The 16,699-nt window shown below is 41.1% G+C and overlaps 1 protein-coding gene across 29 annotated transcripts in view; it reads right to left on the bottom strand.

The window, feature by feature from the left end:
- Positions 1-5,862, bottom strand: part of LOC121863410 — a 94,559-nt gene extending 88,697 nt beyond the window's left edge. For 28 of the 29 annotated variants that reach the window (XM_042362050.1, XM_042362039.1, XM_042362048.1 and 25 more), the window contains exon 1: positions 5,652-5,862. In XM_042362050.1, the coding sequence (XP_042217984.1) occupies positions 5,652-5,777 (126 nt within the window). In that variant the 5' untranslated portion in view covers positions 5,778-5,862. The remainder of the gene's footprint in view (positions 1-5,651) is intronic. The other variant, XM_042362069.1, reaches the window with a different exon arrangement.
- Positions 5,863-16,699: the final 10,837 nt, after the last annotated feature.

Raw genomic sequence — 16,699 nt, 5'->3', positions numbered from 1 at the left:
GTGTGTGTGTGTGTGTACCTGTATCTCTGTGTGTGTGTGCCTGTACTTGTATCTTTTCTGTGTGTGTACCTGTACGTGTATCTTTGTGTGTGTGTACCTGTACGTGTATCTTGTGTGTGTGTACCTGTGTATCTGTGTGTGTGTGCACCTGTACGTGTATCTTGTGTGTGTGTACCTGTACGTGTATCTTTGTGTGTGTGCACCTGTACGTGTATCTTGTGTGTGTGTACCTGTACGTGTATCTGTGTGTGTGCACCTGTACGTGTATCTTTGTGTGTGTGTGTGTCTGTATCTTGTGTGTGTGTACCTGTACGTGTATCTTTTGTGTGTGCACCTGTACGTGTATCTTGTGTGTGTGTACCTGTACGTGTATCTTTGTGTGTGTGCACCTGTACGTGTATCTTTGTGTGTGTGTACCTGTACGTGTATCTTGTGTGTGTGTACCTGTATATGTGTATATTGTGTGTGTGTACCTGTACGTGTGCACCTGTACGTATCTTGTGTGTGTGTACCTGTACGTGTATCTTTGTGTGTGTGCACCTGTACGTGTATCTTTGTGTGTGTACCTGTACGTGTATCTTGTGTGTGCACCTGTGTGTGTGTGTACCTTGTGTGTGTGTACCTGTACGTGTATCTTTGTGTGTGTGTACCTGTACGTGTATCTTTGTGTGTGTGTACCTGTACGTGTATCTTTATCTGTGTGTGTACCTGTACGTGTATCTTTATCTGTGTGTGTACCTGTACTTGTATCTTTGTCTGGATGTTGTTAGCTTGTATTGTTATCTGTGTACGTATTTGTATTTGGACCTACACATGAACTTGAAACTGTACCTCTAACTGTACCCATACAATATGTGTATATGTATTTTCAATTGTATCAGTACCCTTTCATGTATCTGTTCCTGTACTAAAAACTAGACTTGTACTGTATTGTGTACCTGTCCTTGTATCGGTTCTTGTACCTCAAGTAATAAGTGTACATCTTCTTATGCATGTATCTGTACTGTACCTTTACTTGTACTGGTGCTTGTGTCTGCAGCTCTACCCTGTACATGCATAGGTACTCTTATTTCTGAATTGATAGAACGAAGTGAAATCCCTCACCCAAACACTGTGGGTATTCTGAGTGGTGAGGCTGCTGGGGGAGGATATATTTGGAGGGTTCAGTAAGGCCGAGCTGTGTCGGTCGGCTCAGCCACACGTGTTCGTGGGGGGAAGAGGAGCAGAGGGAGGGCGAACGACTGAAGATATTGGAGGACGTATAATAGAGGTCTTGAAGGATTGTCGACAGGTGTTGTTGCAAGAGGTAGGAGGGTGGGCGACAGGTGACAATGGTGGAAGTATTGTCGACGGCAAACGACAAGAGATCATATTCAAGTTTCTCCACGACAGCTGAACTTCATGAGCCTTTTGTTTCTGGATTGTGACCTGATACTATTATAGTGTGTGTGTGGGATGAATAGACTGTTCAACATGTTAGGACGAAATGGTAAACAACTTCCTTTTCTGTGGACATCAGTCATATGTAGTATGGGAAGAATAAATAGTAAAGTTCTATTTAATAGCTGGTGTTTACTTTGATTTATGCTTCAGGTGTAGTTTCCTGTGTCTGTGTGAAAGTTCGAAATAACTTGATTATTTGGAAGAAAGCATTACTCGCCCAGTTGCGTTGAACGTGTTACTTCATCTTAAATTATACCTTCAAGATACATAATTACCAGCTTTATAAAGAGTCGTTCAACATGACTGGAAATATGACGCTATAACCCTTGTTTCAAAACATTCAGTAAATCAGGCTTTCATGAGATGTGCTGTGAAGGATTTATCTATGGTTCAGGATTGAAATTAGTAGAAACAGAAACTCCTTAAGGTAAATGCAATGGTTTTTGGATCTAGGATTGTACGGTAATATTAGGTAGCGTGTAGAGTACTAGGTAGTAGGCAGCTACCAAACAGGGAGGTACTACCGCCTGGGAAGATATTGGAAGCATAATGTGTTGTCTAATGGTAGACCCTGCTGCCATATGGCATCACGAAAATTGTGACCAAGTCCCAGGTTGCTGATCTGTCTTTCTGCCTCAATTACACACGATTGCAGGGTCTCAATTATTTCTCTTACTTGACAACACAACATACATATATTGTTTCTCACTTTTTTTTAGTTCTTTATAGTTCTTTATTATTATTATTATTATTATTATTATTATTATTATTATTATTATTATTATTATTATTATTATTATTATTATTATTATTATTATTATTATTATTATCATTATTATTTTATTTTACTTTTTATTATAAAATTTATTTACTATTAATAATTATTACATTTTCGCCCCCAGGCCCTGATGTGGGTCCGTGACTTGTGCCCGTGTGGGCTAATCCCCGTAAAAAAAATGTTGGTACTGAATAAACTTAGTGACAAGTGTAACTCACGAGTACTGGTGGAAGGTTAACTTAAGGTGTGAAGTTTATATAATCAATCACTATACCCTGGTGGTGTGTATCGTAATATCCAGTCCATGTTCACATTAATTGTTACTCCCCATGTCTACGATATTCGTAGCAAGCAGTAAGTACGGTAAGTTTGCCATAAACGTGTACATTAATATTGTTGTGGTTGTGTGTGTACAGTCGCAGACAAAAAATTTGCTCCCCGTGGTGAAACTGAGTCACGGGAACGAGTCTCCGAACTGACTTACCATGACTTGCATCTAATTTGGGGTCGATGCTGCTTCATTTTGGGAGGGAGCGAACTTTTGACCCCGACTGCACCTTAACCTAGTAGTCCAAGTGAATAGGATTTAAAACTCTATTTGTGTTTAATACTTAAGCAGTATCTGATAACTCGTGTGTGTGGTGTGTGTGTGTGTGTAGAGATACACTATTATTGCACTGTACTGTGTTAACAGCTGTAGTGTGTAAAGGAGGTATTACAGGACTGAATTATAACCTATGGGGACGGACGATAACTTTAGGTTGTGTCATGATATAAGGTTCAGTGTATGTCAGCTCAGTGTAATAGATTACCGTTGTCTGTATGGATTCATCTATTGGACTCGAGCTTTTAATCTTCAAAGCTTCCTCATGGTTCAGGGCGCCACTTGCCCTTGGATCAATAATTTAATATGTACCGAGACGGTTTATTATGGGAAGCGTCGACTGTAGGTGCTGTAAAACATGTTGCCAGCCTGTAGCCGTGTGTGTGTGTGTGTGGCATAAATACGAGACAACTTTAACCATAAACAGTGCAGCCATTGATAACCGGATATCAGTGCAAGAGAATAAAATGGTGTCTGTTAGTCTGTTACTATAATACAGGTTAGGACAAAACATGTGGGATGAAGCAGAGCGAGTTGACAAATACGAACATCGGGAGAACAGTGTGACGGTTGAGAAAATGTACGTAAAATAGAAATTAACGTTTTTTTGTAAACATGTAAAAAATTATTCAAAAGTTTAGTGGCCTTTTTTTTTACGTCTTTAGATATTTGCAGTTGTGTTTTTTCCTTGAGTAAAGCTTATTTTATTTATTGTCGCTTTGACCTGAGAAACTTAATTGTCGTCTGTATTGAGAACCAGACGAATATTTGCATTATGATTTAGTTCACGTTTCGGAAATATTGATAATAACTTGTGTACGATGAAAATTTACATATATATTTTAAGTTCAAGAGGAGACAATTAATGCCTGTTATATTTACAGTACAAATCTTACTTCTGTTAAAAAAATATATCGTATGTGATCATAATTATTGTGTTAATTAATTGTTTATATTGCTGATTGAAGCTGACTTTTATGTGTTTCGGTTAATATAACCCTCGGTATCACCTAAATAAACATGGCTATAACTAAAGGTTAAATTTTAGTAGGCAGTAAGTTACATTCCCTTTAAACACGAATGTTACCAAGAGAAATGGTTGATAGCATACACTTTTAAGAGACAGGGAGACCGCTGTTTTTGTTGTTACGTATACGTGGATGAGTTGTTCGCGCCCGGCATACGATAATGGCTATTTTGAGAATGCATCTGTATACCAGTTAATACTTTAACCCTAGTATATGTTACGTGGTGTTAAGATAGCGAGTGAGCGAAGCCATCATGCGTATTCAAACATGCCAAGGGGAGAATACAGACACAGTATACAGGTACTGTATGTGGCCCAAAGCAAAGGATAATGTTGATAATGTAGGCTTCAGGGTATCAGCCAGGCTGGCTACTTAGGCATTCATCTACAAGGGAATCGGCTCCAAACATATATAAAGCCTTTAACACGACCTTGCTCCGAAACAGACGCCATTGGTGAAAATAAGCTTTAAAATTTGATAGTACCTGTATGTGTATTAAAATTTAAGTAAACATGAAAATTACATTTTAATTCCAGTAATCTTGGGTGGCTTTGAGAAAAGCTGTTTTCATAGCACAACTATCAAAGGAGTCACAAGTAAGTTGAATGTCTGTTAGGTACAGGCGCGCCACAACTTTTGCCAGCCTTGACGCCTTTGAGAAATAGTATTGTAGCTTATATTAGCCAACTGGGTACCAGTTCCTGAGAATGCCACTATATATATATATATATATATATATATATATATATATATATATATATATATATATATATATATATATATATATATATATATATATGTGTGTGTGTGTGTGATTTCGTATCCTTTAAGAATATTTTTTACTTGTTTATACATTAGTCTTATCTCTGTAGTGTATTACATTTGTGATAGCGCTTCAGTAACAGGTAGATTAAACTTTCTCGTTCTCTGCTTCACTGTATTGTATTGCTCCTGATGTCCGTCTTCTATGAATCTCCATTTTCTGTGGAGTGGCTCCTGTAATGGTTACCAATCTCACTACCATTTTTTTCCTCTTCAAAATTTTGTGACTTCTGTTTTGCTGTGTTCGTTCATTTTATGTATACACAACTCCTCCAAGCACTCTTCGGTTTTCGTTGCACTTTTTTTTATCTATTAGTATGTACAGTACAGTACTTCACCACACACACATTCCTTCTTCCCATTTATGGATGACGACTGTGATCTGTGTTGCTAGAATATTATAATACGATTATATAGCCAGGCCGTCCCTTACTATATTGACTCAGTGGACGGTATTGTAACAGCGATGAGAAAGTTGTTCAATATTTCCATATTTGGAGTGGCGTTCATGCTGTGGGTAGGGGAGAGCCTGAGCAGGCCAAGGTGGGGAGTGGGTGTTGGGATAGTTTGTCGTGGGCGTGGAGGCCGGGGTGTAAGGAGAATAGGAATGAAGATTGAAAAGATGCAAGGAGCTGGTTTTATGGGAGAAAATTTTCGGTTGCATGGGTAAGAGAGCTTGGGTTTGTTGGTGGTGAGTCACTGATGCGGGTTTTGGAGTAAGGAAACACAAGATGGAGACTTTGGCCTTAAACTGACAACTTCCCAGCTTCTAGCGGCCGAGGCGTGGCGGCCACATTTGTAATACTGGTCATAATGTATCGCCGGCGGGCACCACCTAGTTTGCCGCCCTCGTTAGTTCACCAAACGGATTTTCATATTGTAAAGAAGGGAACCGCTATACACTAGAGCTGAAGATATTTTACTATCCAAAGTGGGTCAGCAGAGTACAAGCAGAATAGCGCGTTTATGGACCTACCTGCATGTAGCCACCCATGGGTGGGCGTCCATAGGAAGCGGGCCCAGGCATGCTGAAGGTGGGTCCACTCATATGCGACATCTTTCGAGTGATGTAGGAATCGTCGTAACTTGGTCCTCGCATCATGTTGCTGGTGCAGGCGACACTGTGGACTGACAACACACCTCGCGGCCCCGCTCCTAGCGCCCACTGCTCACCCGTCTTCTTCGGGCCCTCCACACCACAACACCTATTTTGGGACCGCTGCCCACACCACGTCACTTCCTCTACCACCTGAAATAGCCTTTGCCAGTGCCCGGACGCTCCTCGTGCGGCCAGCCACGTCCCGGCCACCCAATGACAACCTGTATTAATTTGTTAGTCGTTGATGATAGGGTGGGAAGAGACGAGGCTGAGAATGGCGGCCGTTACACCCGTACTACTGTACGACATCCTCAGCTGACCCGCTACCTTCTAGTAAAATTCATAACCAGACGTTGGTTGCTAAACATTAGCACTAAACTTCAAATAACGAAAATCGAGTTTACGAGAACTACTTTTTGTAATTTGTGCGTTTGTCAATAAAAAAGATCCTCAAAAGTGGAAGCTACTTTTTAAAAGTCGGAGTCAGCGGTGAGACATGATTCTGACACCCAATAGCTACAAACATATTACCCCTCCATCCATGGGGTAGTAAAGCTACCATTATTGCAACACTTGTTTAATAATATAGAATATCATCCGTGTTCCTTTGTGACTTAGACAAAATGGTTGGTGACCCCAGCATCAGTCAGGAGATCCCCTCAACAAGGTGCACATCTAGACTAGTATATAAGTTGTGCAGGATCCGTGAACTGAGGGACCAGGTACATGTATAAGACATAGGTCACACGAGGGTGTCAAGTGAATATATGAGACAGTTATACTCAAGAGAAGTAATTTTTATATTTTAATTATGTGAAACAATGTTTAGAGAGAATGAAGGATTTGTATAGAATACGGTAAGAGATGGGAAATTGAGGGTGAAGGGATAACAAACAATTTATATGCAAGAGAGTATTTGATTGTGAAATAACAATTGGCTGTAATAGAACATGTTATAAGATGTTGATACCAAAACTTGTATTGATTATCATGGTTACCATCGATCAGTCGGCGGTTATCTTAGGGTGGTCTCTGGAGGGAGTTTTACACGGATCAAGTATAGTGTTTTATTCTTATAGTTTAAGCAGGTGAATCCTTGAGTCTGAAATATGAAGTAACAGCTAAAGAGCACCAAAACAATATAATAATGATGGGACGGTAAGTGAACAGTGTGGTAATAGTTCGCCAACTCCAGTTACAATTAAGACAAGAGCGGTAGACGCGCAGATGCTCTCTCCTTGGTAGGAGTTAGAATGTCCAGCATCACCAGTGTCAGTACCAGTTTACTACAGTTCATAATTAAGTTTGCATTTACTCGTGTGTGTGTGTGTGTGTGTGTGTGTGTGTGTGTGTGTGTGTGTGTGTGTGTGTGTGTGTGTGTGTGTGTGTGTGACGCTAAATAGGGATAATCTCCGATTAAGCCTTAAAAAGCAACTGACATTTTTGCCAAATAGGGAATACTTTTTCTTTTATTGTTTCAACATAATGAAAATGAATATGTTTATAGTAAAATTTGTTCCTGTTTCATTTAAGATTCGGTTACCATCATAAGATTTTAAAATTATACCTAAAATAAGTTAGGTTAAGTTAGATTTTGTGTGAACGTATTAATTTATACCCGGTATGTATTTTGATGATCTACATCAAGGATTCTGAGACTATATGAGGATAGCTTACTCAATGTTAATGTTTTTATTCTCCTGCGACTGTGGCCTTCGCCAAGCGGCCGGAAAGTAAAAAATTAACGTAAGCCCGTTGCGTCTTGCATGATATTATGCGATAACACCAGATTATTCAATAAAAACAATTCATATATAGTCAGTAGGTTATTAAAACCCAACTTTAGATGTCTAAGGATAATTTCTCAACGCAAGACATTTATTATCTTGCAGTAAAAGATAATTATTTGCCCATTTAAGGGAATATGCTCCCTTTGGTTCTTCAGTAAGAGCGATGGTGGTAGCTGCAACTTTACACCATTTAATATGAAAAAAAAATATCGCAGACAGTTAACCACTCCACTATAATGTACAGTATTTATTAAGACTTCCATTTCAGTAGTGATAAAGAACATGACGGTATTTATTTACATTTTAATAACAGAATGGATAGACAACTTTTTTCACAGTTTATATTGTGCTCGCAAGCTTATTGATTACAGTACCATTTTTTTTAAAGTACAGTACAGCTTCAAAACTACACAACTACCAATGTATTGCTGGAAGTTTAATACTGTAAGTTTTAAGATAAGGCTCCTACAGTGAAAAAAGTTTGAAGATCAGGTTACATTATTCCAAGTTGGAATAATAGTAATAATAAAAATATTTATTGGTTAATATATACGACTAACCTGCGGACGAGTTATTTTTATTACTGTTTATTTTCTTACATTATTTTCATCAGTGAATTCTGATATGATAATCATTTCTTGTGCAAATTCTTCGTTTCATAGATAATTAGGCGCCTAGGTGCGCATTAATTTGTCTTGGTAATGAGGCCGAGCTCTGCTGCTGTGCTTTTCCCCGGGCTCGCGGCAGTTTCATTTTAAGCATGACGTGTCCACTATAAAAAAAATAGTGAAAATCCGGCTTTTTTATAATCGTTTTCGATCAATTTCGGCCGTGGGTTAGTCCTGAGTAATTACCTATTTATTCGGTAAAATTGTCATGTATATAAACTGTGCAGGTACTAAATACAGGTATATAGTTCAGCATAAATATAGGGTCCCTTGTTTAGGCTACAAAATTTCCAGTGGTTGTACTTCACCGAATCTTATTTATATATTTTTTTCTCGCGAAACTACACAAAATTTGCCAAGACAAAGGTAAAGTTAGATTGGGTTAGGTTTGCTCTGGTTCGTCTTTTTTGTGTTTTTACCATACAATTTGGGTTGGGTTGGTAAAGTTTTCATGAATTTGCCCAAGAAATCAGGGGCAGATCCACGAATATCAAAAGGGGGTCCAATAAATTTTGGGTGGGGGGGACATGGCAAGCACGGCGAGCCCTCCCAGCTGGGGGGTTGCCCTCCCCTCCCCACCCCCGATTATTTTTTGGAATCTAGCCAATATCATATTGAGGCCATTTTGAAACCATGTGCACTTGATATTAGGAGATATTCTGATGTCAATTGTCATTATTTTTTACTATACAAAAACGTCTGAGTAGACTATTGCATTAAAGAAAAAGTATTGGAATTTTACGATGGAAAGTTGGGGGCCGGATACCCAAGAACCCCCACCCCTCCACCCCCCTGGACCCGCCCATGGAAATGAATGTGAAATTCATTCGAAACACATCGAAATAAACCTTCTACACAATGTCACTTGGGATTTATGTATGTATGCTGGGGAATAGTCGCCCGTTTCTGCTCAGAGTATGAAGTACAAGCCTAGTGACAGCTGAAGATAATTGGTGTTCAAGTATAATGGAATTGTTGTGAGCGATATAAAGTGAAAAGACTAAGGAATTGTACCCTGTTAGTGTGTTGACTATATCTATTTGGAAGTGCGAAGCCCAGTTGTGAAGACATACCCTGTGAACAGTGTTGTGAAGAATTAATGATTATTAAAGGAGACGACAGTTCACAAATGTGTTTCTGTGACCTGGTGGAAATCTACCTGCCTGTTGTTTGCCGATACACTGATACCGATCGTCTGGAAATTGCGGGAGACTGGCTGGACAGTTAGTGGTAATTCGACGACACTTGTGATATATCTACTGCTTCTCTATATACGACCTGGCCGTTGGTAACCAGCGGTGGACGCTGATAAGCGGCGAAAGGGGTTCGTAACGAGTATCTCATTGGGCAAAATTTCCGCCGCTCTTGGTTCTCATTTCTCCATTCTTGGTCAAAAAACTAACTTTTTTACTCACTGTACGTGTATCACCATTGCTAGGACCAAAACAATAACATAGATGGCGGGTCGTCCAAAATTGTTGTAATTTTAAGCATTTCGTGAGATACAATGGATGTACTTTGGGAGGCGGGGAGAACACTCCCCAAGATCAATTAAGGTTACGTCAAGGGAAAACAGTGTTTGGTTGGGTCAGGCGATTAACGCGGTCATTTTTCTGAGGTCAGATAAGCAGGGGCGGTAAACTGCGGTATATGCTCAAACTTAACTGCCTTGAGCAGATTGATGATGTCGCCTCTTCTCTTACGACCTCCCTCCCTCCCTCCTATCCTCGTCTACTGTGATGGGTCTGTCACCACGCTGGGCTGCGCTGGGGCAGCTGTATGGATTCCTGAGCGCCAGGCCCGCAAGAAAATCAGGGTCCATGACTGGGCCTCCTCCACTGACACTAAAAGCATAGCCATCCTCGCGGGCATTCATGAGGGGGCGACCTATGCTCACACTGAACGCCGGAACCTCCTGATAATCAGTGACAGCACTTCTGTGCTAGCGAGGCTCAAATTACCCTCCCCCTCCTCCCCTGCCGTCCAACACACCCTAGCCGCCGTTGCCAGGCTAGAACAAACTGATGACATCCGTGTCAAGTTTATTTGGATCCCGTCACATATAGGAATAACTGCCTGTGACACTGTTGATCGACTTGCCAAAGAAGCGACACAAGAAGAAGATATTGAAGCCACCCTCGGCCTCTCCCTGAATCAACGGGGCAGCGTCACACTATACCACTATGATGCTGTAACCGGTGACTCCAACCGCCACTACAAAGAGTATCAATCTCTGACTCGATCTCAACAGATTATATACATGAGACTGCGCCTAGGGTACAGGTACCTATGGGAGTACATTGGCAACCCTGAGCCTGGCCGCACTGTTTGTAAACTTTGTGGCCAACCCGACTCTCACACCCTCCGTCACTACATCCTCACTTGCCCTATGACCTCCTCCTACAGGTCCCCAGCCGTTACCAACACCTCTTCCCTCCCTGACCAGATATCCCTCCTCCTAGTCACTGGCCTGGCACTTGACATTATTAGGGACCTGCCACGCTTTGCTATAAACAGATGAAATGTACCGGGAATTTCCCCTCCCCCCACACACTCATCATTCTGTCACTTTATGTAACTTGCTGACAAAACCCATGACCCTTCAGGCTTCCACGCCCTTAATGCATGAGTCATAAAGGCAAGCATGAACTCCGCATGCTTCCCAGTTGGGCACTGTAAACGCTTCTGCGCTTCACCTTGCACAGGATGTAAGGGGGTGCCCAATAAACTAGCCCCCTCCGGGGCAATCTGTAATCTCTGTAGTCTGGGTAGGTTCGGTTTGGTAACTGAAGTTAAGGTTCTCCAGACCCTATGTTCTGAGGTTTAACAACACCTGTAATATTAGATCAGATTCATGTAGTGGACACCATTCGCCCAGCTACTTCATTTTTATACAAGAAGCCGTCGTAACATTCAACACTTCTGTTTTGGATTAAGTTATTTACCCCATTGGAAATTTGGAACACAGGAGGTTATAAGGTAAGAAAAGTTGGGCATTTCTTTAAAATATAATGCCATGATACCATGATTTTATATAAAACTTTCTGTTCCGCAACTCTCAGATTTTATACCATGACAGTGCACTAATGCCTCGGTACCATGATTTTGTCTCGGTTGTCATTTTTACTTTACTGTGATTTTAGATATACAATGTTGTCAGTGTCATGGTACTGTGATAATAGATCGTTACAATTAGCAGCAGAGCTGGACAGCTGACCCTTCCCAAACAGTGTGGTTAGCAGAAACACTGTTCAAATGTCAATGGCTCAACTATAGAAGAATATTTTCGTAGATCAGTCTATACACAGTACCATATTTGGTTCCATCATTATTTTCATTGGAAGGTCAATTTGCTGCTGAAACTTAGTAAAATTTTGGCCCGTATTCTGATTGGAGAGATGATCAAATTGAAAACTTAAGAGATGAAGCAGCCAACTGACTTGAAATTTGGTCTCTAAAGAAGAACCAATAGGATGGACTTGAGGATCGGCTCGAACACACACTGATCTGTTTCCTTCTGTTAATTAATCATTGTTGCTCTGACATTACCCGTGACAACATACACAGTGGGAAGATCATTCAACACAAGGGTAAAAACCTTCAAGATCAATTATGGTAGGAGAAAGTTTATCTGGACTTTGTATGATGGGCGTTCATAGAACAAAGGTTTGTGAGAATAAATAAGAACTTCAAAAGTAATTGATCAGTTCGAACAAGATCCGAGACGATTGCAGTTTTCATTCCAAGAAGCATAAAATTTATTACTTTTATCCTCTTCGCCACTCATCGACTCATTAGCCGCTTGGGCGGTCGGTCATGTCTCTGTTACACACTGTTGGCAAGTACCGGGTAAGCACTGTTTCCTGAATGTATCTAAACCTCCTCCAGTGTTGGTCAAGTTTGGTCTTGAAACAGCTTTCACTCGGTGCCGTCACAACACTCTGGCAGGTTGTTCCAAGAGTTCACAACTCTCACTCCGAAAAAGTTACTCCTCACATTTTTCTGGGCTTGCTCCCCTTGTGGAGCGAGCGTCTGCCAGCTCTAAGTAAGGGCACTCGACCGAGTAGTGCCTTTTGAGATGTTTATACACCTCAATTAGGTTACCCCTTGCCCGTCTGTAGTATAAGCTAGGCAATTTTAGGCTCTCTAATCTCTCAGGGTAGCTGAGGTGCCGTAGTGCAGGCACCAGTCTGGTGTCCCTCCTTTGGACATTTTCAACCAACTGACAGTCCCTAGCATATCTCGGCGACCAGACGGGGTGACAGTACAGTACTCCAGACGGGGAAGCACTTCGCTCTTGAAAATCGTTACAAGGTCTAGACATCTGAACGACCTTCTTGTAAGACCTAATAATTTAGTTGTCTGATTCACCTTCTTCTCGCAATGGCCCGAGAACTTCATCTCATTGTCAACATACACACCTAGTTCCTTTTCACATTGTCTCAGTTAATGCAGTTTCTTCGTCCCGTTGGGGCAGATGATACGCCTCCTTACCGTTGGTGCGTTCCAGGTGTATCCTCTTACACTTCGTGACATTGAATCTTAGCAGCCATTTTTTCGACCATTCTTGAAGCTCACAGATATCCATCTGCAGCTCTTTACAGTCCGCTTGGTTCTTAATTTCCCGAAATAACTTTGCGTTTGTACATGTTCTGGGTACTCAGTTCTAACTACAGGAGTGAACACAACACAAACACCTATAGAGTTTTTGTAGGTTCTATTTGCTGGATGTACAGAGGTGCGAGCAAAGACGACGTCTCCCTACACTCTCTATGGGTCAACTGACCTCTCAGGCGACATATACCAAGTGATACATTAGCAGCTTCCAGATGTCGCCAGGCACATTATCTAAGCGTGTGGTGACATGATAAAAGGCATTACCACACGCTGCTGGCTAAATAAGTAATGTATATAAATGGAGTACATACATAATATACATACGACATACATAATATACATACAACATACGTAATATACATACAGCGTCATCCGCAAACAATTGTATGGAGGTATGGGGAACTTAATAAAAAAGTTATAGCTACATGTTTTATGGGCTATTGAGCGTAATATGAATCGTCTGATCTTACGTTAACAAACATGTACGACCGTGGTCAGTAGAGTACGACCGTCCAAAGGAGGGCCACCAGACTGGTACTTGCACTACGGCACCTCATCTACCCTGAGAGATTAGAGCGCCTGAAATCGCCTGTGCTTATACTACAGATTGGCAAGGGGGGACCTAATTGAGGTGTATAAGCATCTTAAAGGGCACTACTCAGTCGAGTGCCCTTACCTGGAGCTGGCGGACGCTCGCCCCAAAGGTGTCATTAAGGGTCCGTTTCCTTATTTCAGATTTATTCAATTTACTCATATAATTATTCTCTTTATTCTTCAATATTCTTTTCTTTACTTCATTTCTTGTTTCATATATATTATTGTATTTTTCTGAATTTTATGTCCTTACTTTCTCTCAATTATATCGTGTTGTAGTTATATTCTAAACCATGGATTAGTCTGAGAAACCATGTCAATCTTAGTATTACACTTAGTATACTTACAACGGTAGCCTCCACCACACAGACTTTTATTAGAATATAACATATCTTAGTGAACTGTTAGGTAGCGTGCTAGTGAGCTTCTAGGCACGTGAGTTACAATAGTTATTTTCTGAGAACCAATGGGTAGAAGGGAGAGAGCCGTTAGGTTTTGGAGATTTTGAGTTTGACAGAATCTTTTCAGGAGATTAATTACTTTCTTGAATAGACAACTGACACTAACTAAACTACAAACATCAGCTCCTCTGATGTCTGGGCGTCAAAATAATCTAACTTCAGTAGCACTTGGAAACTCGTGGCTATCCCCAAGGACAATATAAGGATATGCCACTCATACTAACGGACGCTACACTCACTTACTTGACACGTTTTACTAACAATAAGGACAGTTGAAGCTTTCAACATCACTCACAATGGATTTTGAATATTCCAACTGTAATCAGACATATCTAAGTTGCCTCAACATTGCAACCACAGTTGCAATTTCAAATTCTGTGTCATTATACTGAGGAATAACGACGTCTCGGGTGCACTCTAAGATTAAGAGAAAACGGAAGACTCAGGCGTCCTGAAGCGATGAGAAAACGTACTACTCAGATGGGGGGACTCAAATAAAGAAAGCATAGCTACATGTTTTGTGGGCTATTGAGCGTAATACGAATCGTCTGATTTTGCGTTAACTGACGTGTACGACCGTGGTCATTACATCACAGCTCAAGGTTGAAGAAACCGCAAGTTCATTGAACTCTGACAGGTAACTTTTTCGGAGTGAGAGTTGTGAACTCTTGCAACAACCTGCCAGAGAGTGTTGTGACGGCACCGAGTATGAGCTCCTTCAAGATCAGAATTGACAAGTACTGGAGCAGGTTCAGATACATGCAGGTGCCAGTGCATGTCCAGTACTTGTCAACAGTGCGTAACAGACGTGACCGATCGCCCAAGCGGCTAACGAGCCGATCACTGGTGAAGAGGATAAAAATAAAAGTAAAAAGTTAAAACTTCAGGCCAGTGAGAGGCTGATAGGTATCCTTCAATGAATAATGGCTTTCTAAAATATAAAACTGACAATAATTCAATATAGTCACCAAATTCTCTGATGATAGTGAATTAAAACAACCTGATTTCAGTGGCAATCAGATACTTTGTCTGTCTTACCTTGAGGGAATAGGAATTTTGCCTCTATTGCAATCTCTAACAAGGAATTACTTAACAATTTTACTAAAGTAAATACAATTGAAGCTTTCAGCATCACTCACAGTGGGTCTTGAATGCTTCATTTCAAAACACGTATGTACATCTTGTGGCTACACATCACGTTGCATCGTAAATTCAAATTTACAAACACTTCAGTACATAAATTATCATAGTTGCCCATCAGGTAGTATTATAGAAAATAGACAGTTTCCTTACCCGAGAAAACGTATCATTTCGAATGGGTAACTTAAGAAAGATCATAGCTACACGTTTTAGTGACTATGGAGCGTGATATGAATCATGTGACGGGTGTTAAGTAACACGTATTATTGAGATCTGTACACGAGCTGGCGAACGCCAGCCCCACTAGGGGTCACAGCTCAAGGTTGAAGAAGCTGCAAGTCCAGAAAACTATAAGGGCAAACTTTATCGGAGTAAGAATTGTGAATTCTTGGAACAACCCGCCAGTGCTGTGATGGCACCGAGTGTGAGCTGTTTCAAGACCAGACTTGACTAGCACTGGAGAAGGTTCAGATATTTTCAGGCGCCAGTACATGTCCCAGTACTTGCCAACAGTGCATAACAGAGATGTGACCAACCGCTCAAGCGGCTAATTGGTGAAGAGGATAAAAATAAAAAGTAAAAGTAAAGTAACCAAGTTTTAATTAATTCACATAAACTTGATTTATCAAGCTCATTATGCAGTTACCTTAAAGTAATTAATCTGCTATAAGCTAAGGGGAGGGGGGGTGGGGTGCACTTAAATACTAAGCCTACCGTAACGCATCCACTTGCTCGCAGTCTGCCAGTATAACTTTTATCCTCTTCACTGATCGGCTCGTTAGCCGCTTGGGCGATCGGTCACATCTCTGATTACTTTTCCTTTTCTTTTATCCTCTTCACCAAAAGATCGGCTCTTTAGCCGCTTGGTAGAAATATCGAAAAGTCACGGCGCAACAGAGCGACGGCAGTCATCAATCAGCATCTCCCACCGCCTCCTTCCCTGTGCTCCTGCTTCAACGGCAGGAAGTTAGCAACCAATCACATTTTAGAATCGTAAGTCCCGCCTCCACAAGCTCCGCCCAATACGAAACCGTTGCACAACTCAGGAGCTCAGACTTCTACAAATTTTCAGTTAGCTCGACTCTCTTGAACATCCTGACCAGCATAATATGTAAAGTACTTGAGAGTATTATCAGAGATGCCGCGATGGAACATCTACTACGAAACAACCTTGTAAAAGATTGCCAACACGGCTTTATGCCGGGGCGCTCTTGCTTAACACAATTGCTCAAGGTATTGGATATTTGGACCCATATTCTAGAACGGGGTGGTAATATCGACAATATTTACCTAGATTTTGCCAAGGCTTTCGACAGTGTACCCCACGAAAGGCTGAAAATCAACTGGAAGGGTACGGAATTCGGGGAAATGTCCTAGCGTGGATAGAAGACTTTCTACATGACCGCAAGCAGTGTGTGGTGATTAATGGCACGAAATCGTCATCTGTACCTGTAACAAGTGGGGTACCACAGGGCAGTGTATTGGGCCCGCTGTTGTTTGTTTGTTTCATAAATGACATGCCTGACGTTGTACACTCCTCCATACAAATGTTTGCCGATGACGCCAAGTTATTTCGGGAAATTAAGAACGAAGCGGACTGTGAAGAGCTGCAGAAGGACCTCTGTGGGCTCCAGGATTGGTCGAAGAAATGGCTG

The sequence above is a fragment of the Homarus americanus genome, unplaced genomic scaffold, assembly GCF_018991925.1.
Source record: "Homarus americanus isolate GMGI-L3 unplaced genomic scaffold, GMGI_Hamer_2.0 scaffold19518, whole genome shotgun sequence".
Taxonomy (NCBI): domain Eukaryota; kingdom Metazoa; phylum Arthropoda; class Malacostraca; order Decapoda; family Nephropidae; genus Homarus; species Homarus americanus.
This window is presented reverse-complemented; position numbering and strand designations above follow the sequence as displayed.